Source organism: Neofelis nebulosa, chromosome 10 (assembly GCF_028018385.1).
Source record: "Neofelis nebulosa isolate mNeoNeb1 chromosome 10, mNeoNeb1.pri, whole genome shotgun sequence".
Taxonomy (NCBI): Eukaryota; Metazoa; Chordata; class Mammalia; order Carnivora; family Felidae; genus Neofelis; species Neofelis nebulosa.
The window spans coordinates 84,650,511-84,653,548 of NC_080791.1; the positions used below are offsets into that span (position 1 = coordinate 84,650,511).

Here is a 3,038-nt window from a genome sequence, read left to right on the forward strand (position 1 = left end):
AATTTCTTTTTTCTTTTTAAACAAAAATAGTCTTTAAAATGGTAATGAATGGACAAATATGACAATCACAAATTACCATCCTCAGAATAATCACTTAAATACTCTAATCTTTATATCGTTGCTCTGCTTAAATCATTATATTGGAGTTTTGACCTGCAATATGGGTTTACTTTGACAAAAAAAAGAAAAAAAAAACAAGAAGGAGTATAAGAGGAAATGTTTGTTCAAGAAACAAAGAAGGAAAGAAAAAGGAAGGAAAAAATTGCTGAAGCAAAATGTGACTGGGGAGGATGGGAAGATCAATTATTTTTGGTTTGGCCAACTTACATAATGATTATAATTATTTGTTTTTTTGTTGTTTGTTTCTCATAGTCTTAATTGTTTGCTTTATAGACCAGGATGAAGTCAGTCCAGTTTTGCTTCCTTTTCTGTTGCTGGAGAGTAATCTGCTGCAAGAGCTGTGAGCTGACAAACATCACCATCACAGTGGAAAGAGAGGAATGTCGCTTCTGCATGAGCATCAATGCCACTTGGTGTGCAGGCTACTGCTATACCCGGGTAGGAACTTTGCTTTGCTGGAAGTGAGGGTGGTAAGGGTCTATACAAGGCTGGCTTCATTAATTCTCACTTTATGAATATTTTAACTTTTCAAAATAATAGCCATGAGTCCTTTAGCCAATACTGCCTGTGTTACGATTGTGGTTAATTGCTATGATATCAGTTAGATGTTTGGGATTGGATTTGATTAGGATAAATCTAGGGAAGCCTCAGATTTGATCTGATCAACTTGGAAATATGCCAATTCTTCATTTCCAAAAAAAAAAAAAAAAGGAGTGCTATGGCAGATTTTACATATAGAGAGATAAACATGTAAACATACGTATATTTAATAACAGATCTAAAATATTCCCCAAAAGCCATTTTCTGTAATTGAAGCCATATCTTTGCAACAGAGAGAGTATCAAAATATGTTTCTACACCACATAAAAAACATAAACAGCCATATTTTTTACAGTTATTTATTTATTTATTTGAGAAAGAGAGAGAGAGATACAGCATGACTGGGGGAGGGACAGACAAGAGGGAGAGAGAATGCCAAGCAGGCTCTGCACTGTCAGCATGGAGCCCAACACGGGGCTTGAACTGGTGAACCATGAGATCATGACCTGATCAAGAACAGACTGAGGCACCTAGGTGCCCCACAAACAGCCATATTATAAAAACTGCCTTATTGGTCTACCTGATTAGAAATGGCAACAAGTAGCCTGAGAACACAGTCAATGCATACAGACTATTAGAACCAAAATGAATCAGCAATCCTACTCACTTCTTCATGTCTTTGAGAAAAACAAAGCACAGAAGCATTAAAGCACTAGTTTGTATTCACTCAGCTTCCTTGCATTAACTCAAGTAAAGAGTTTCTACTTTGTTTACTTTGTTCTCCTATAATACCTGGTTATCTATGCAAAATTTCATTCTATAGACTGAAACTGAAAATAACTTTTTAATGAAATATATTTATTGGGCAGTAAATGAGTTTGATCAATAGACCTGGTAGCATGATACTGAAACAAATTAAGCAGCACTGCAAATTTCCTCTCGTGATGCAAACAATTTTTCTAGAAACGATTGGAACAAACCTATTCTGCCTGGATTAAAAGTTCTCATATGCAGGGGCAACTGGGTGGTTCAGTCGGCTGAGCATCTGACTCATGATCTTGGCTCAGGTCATGATCTCACTTTGGGATCAAGCCCCACCTCAGGCTGGGCTCTGTGCTGACAGGGCAAAACCTGCTTGGGATTCTCTCTCTACCTCTCCCCCATTTCATAGTCTCTCTCTCTCTCTCTCTCTCTCTCTCTCTCTCTCAAATTAATAAACTTTAAAAAAATGTTTTCATATGCAAACCGTGTATGTTTTGAAACTGAAAGCCCTGCAAAATATACAACATTTAAGGGAGGGAAATGTCTACAAAACAGTAAAATATTTAAAATTTTCCATGAGCTTTCATAGTCATGTTAAGCTAAGCATTAACATTTCCTATTATGTCTTTTTTGGCCTTTTATAAACACCAAGGGACAATATATTTGGAAACATTTTCTGAGAAATTAAATTTCAGTATTTTATGGTTCAAGTTGTCATTAATACAGCTTTTGACTAAGTACAAAAATCAACTTAAATTTTCTGTTATATTTCACTTTTCATCTTTTTCTATATTGAAATTTAAAATTTCTCTACAGTTTGAGAAATATTTAAGATATGATATTGACATAAGGAGTAGGAAAAGGAATGACTTATCTTTTCTGTATGATTTCCAGAACCAGGAAATAGGATATTTATAAGATCATATTTCCTTGGTTAGGAATTCCTTAAGTGAGCTTTAATGGGTAAATGTTAGAACAAGCAATATTAAGTTTCCATCTCATTTTGATTATGCTACATAGAAACTTCCAGCATAATTTAACCTAATCCTCTCCTTTCTAAACTCCTCAGGATCTAGTGTACAAGGACCCAGCCAGGCCCAACAACCAGAAAACATGTACCTTCAAAGAGCTGGTGTACGAGACAGTGAAAGTGCCCGGCTGTGCTCACCAGGCAGATTCCCTGTATACATACCCAGTAGCCACTGAATGTCACTGTGGCAAGTGTGATAGTGACAGTACTGACTGCACCGTACAAGGCCTGGGGCCCAGCTACTGCTCCTTCAGTGAAATGAAAGAATAAAGAGCAATGGACATTTCAGGTGACCTATCCTTGTCCTAAAGGACCAAAATATCCAAGAAGTCTGTGTGTGTCCATATGCCCAGGCTGCAAACCACTGTGGACCAGGGGATCATTAGACCCCTGATCCCTGTTCTCCAGGCAGAGGAGGTCCAGGAATTAAGAATGCTGGGGCCAGGAGCCTGTCACCACTCAACCCTATAAACCTGGTTCCATAAATTTTATTCAGTCTTACTTAACTTATAGACATGTGGGTGCTTTCCTATTTAATAGCCTTAGAAATCCTCTCAGGCAACCCCTTTCCTTAAAAGGAAGGGAT

At 37.3% G+C, this 3,038-nt stretch overlaps 1 protein-coding gene across 1 annotated transcript; it reads left to right on the top strand.

Annotated features, from left to right (window-relative positions):
* The first annotated feature begins 399 nt into the window (after nucleotides 1-399).
* FSHB (follicle stimulating hormone subunit beta) lies at nucleotides 400-2,722 on the top strand. The gene is made up of 2 exons (XM_058688525.1): nucleotides 400-558; nucleotides 2,492-2,722. Exons 1-2 carry the CDS (start codon nucleotides 400-402, stop codon nucleotides 2,720-2,722), a joined length of 390 nt encoding a protein of 129 aa, XP_058544508.1.
* Nucleotides 2,723-3,038: the final 316 nt, after the last annotated feature.

What these genes read in the sequence shown, in the direction of transcription:
- FSHB (XM_058688525.1), top strand. Translation starts at nt 400, where the DNA reads ATGAAGTCAGTCCAGTTTTGCTTCCTTTTCTGTTGCTGGAGAGTAATC. An exon ending in CAGGCTACTGCTATACCCGG is followed by an intron (nt 559 to 2,491) that starts GTAGGAACTTTG and finishes TAAACTCCTCAG; the next exon opens with GATCTAGTGTACAAGGACCC.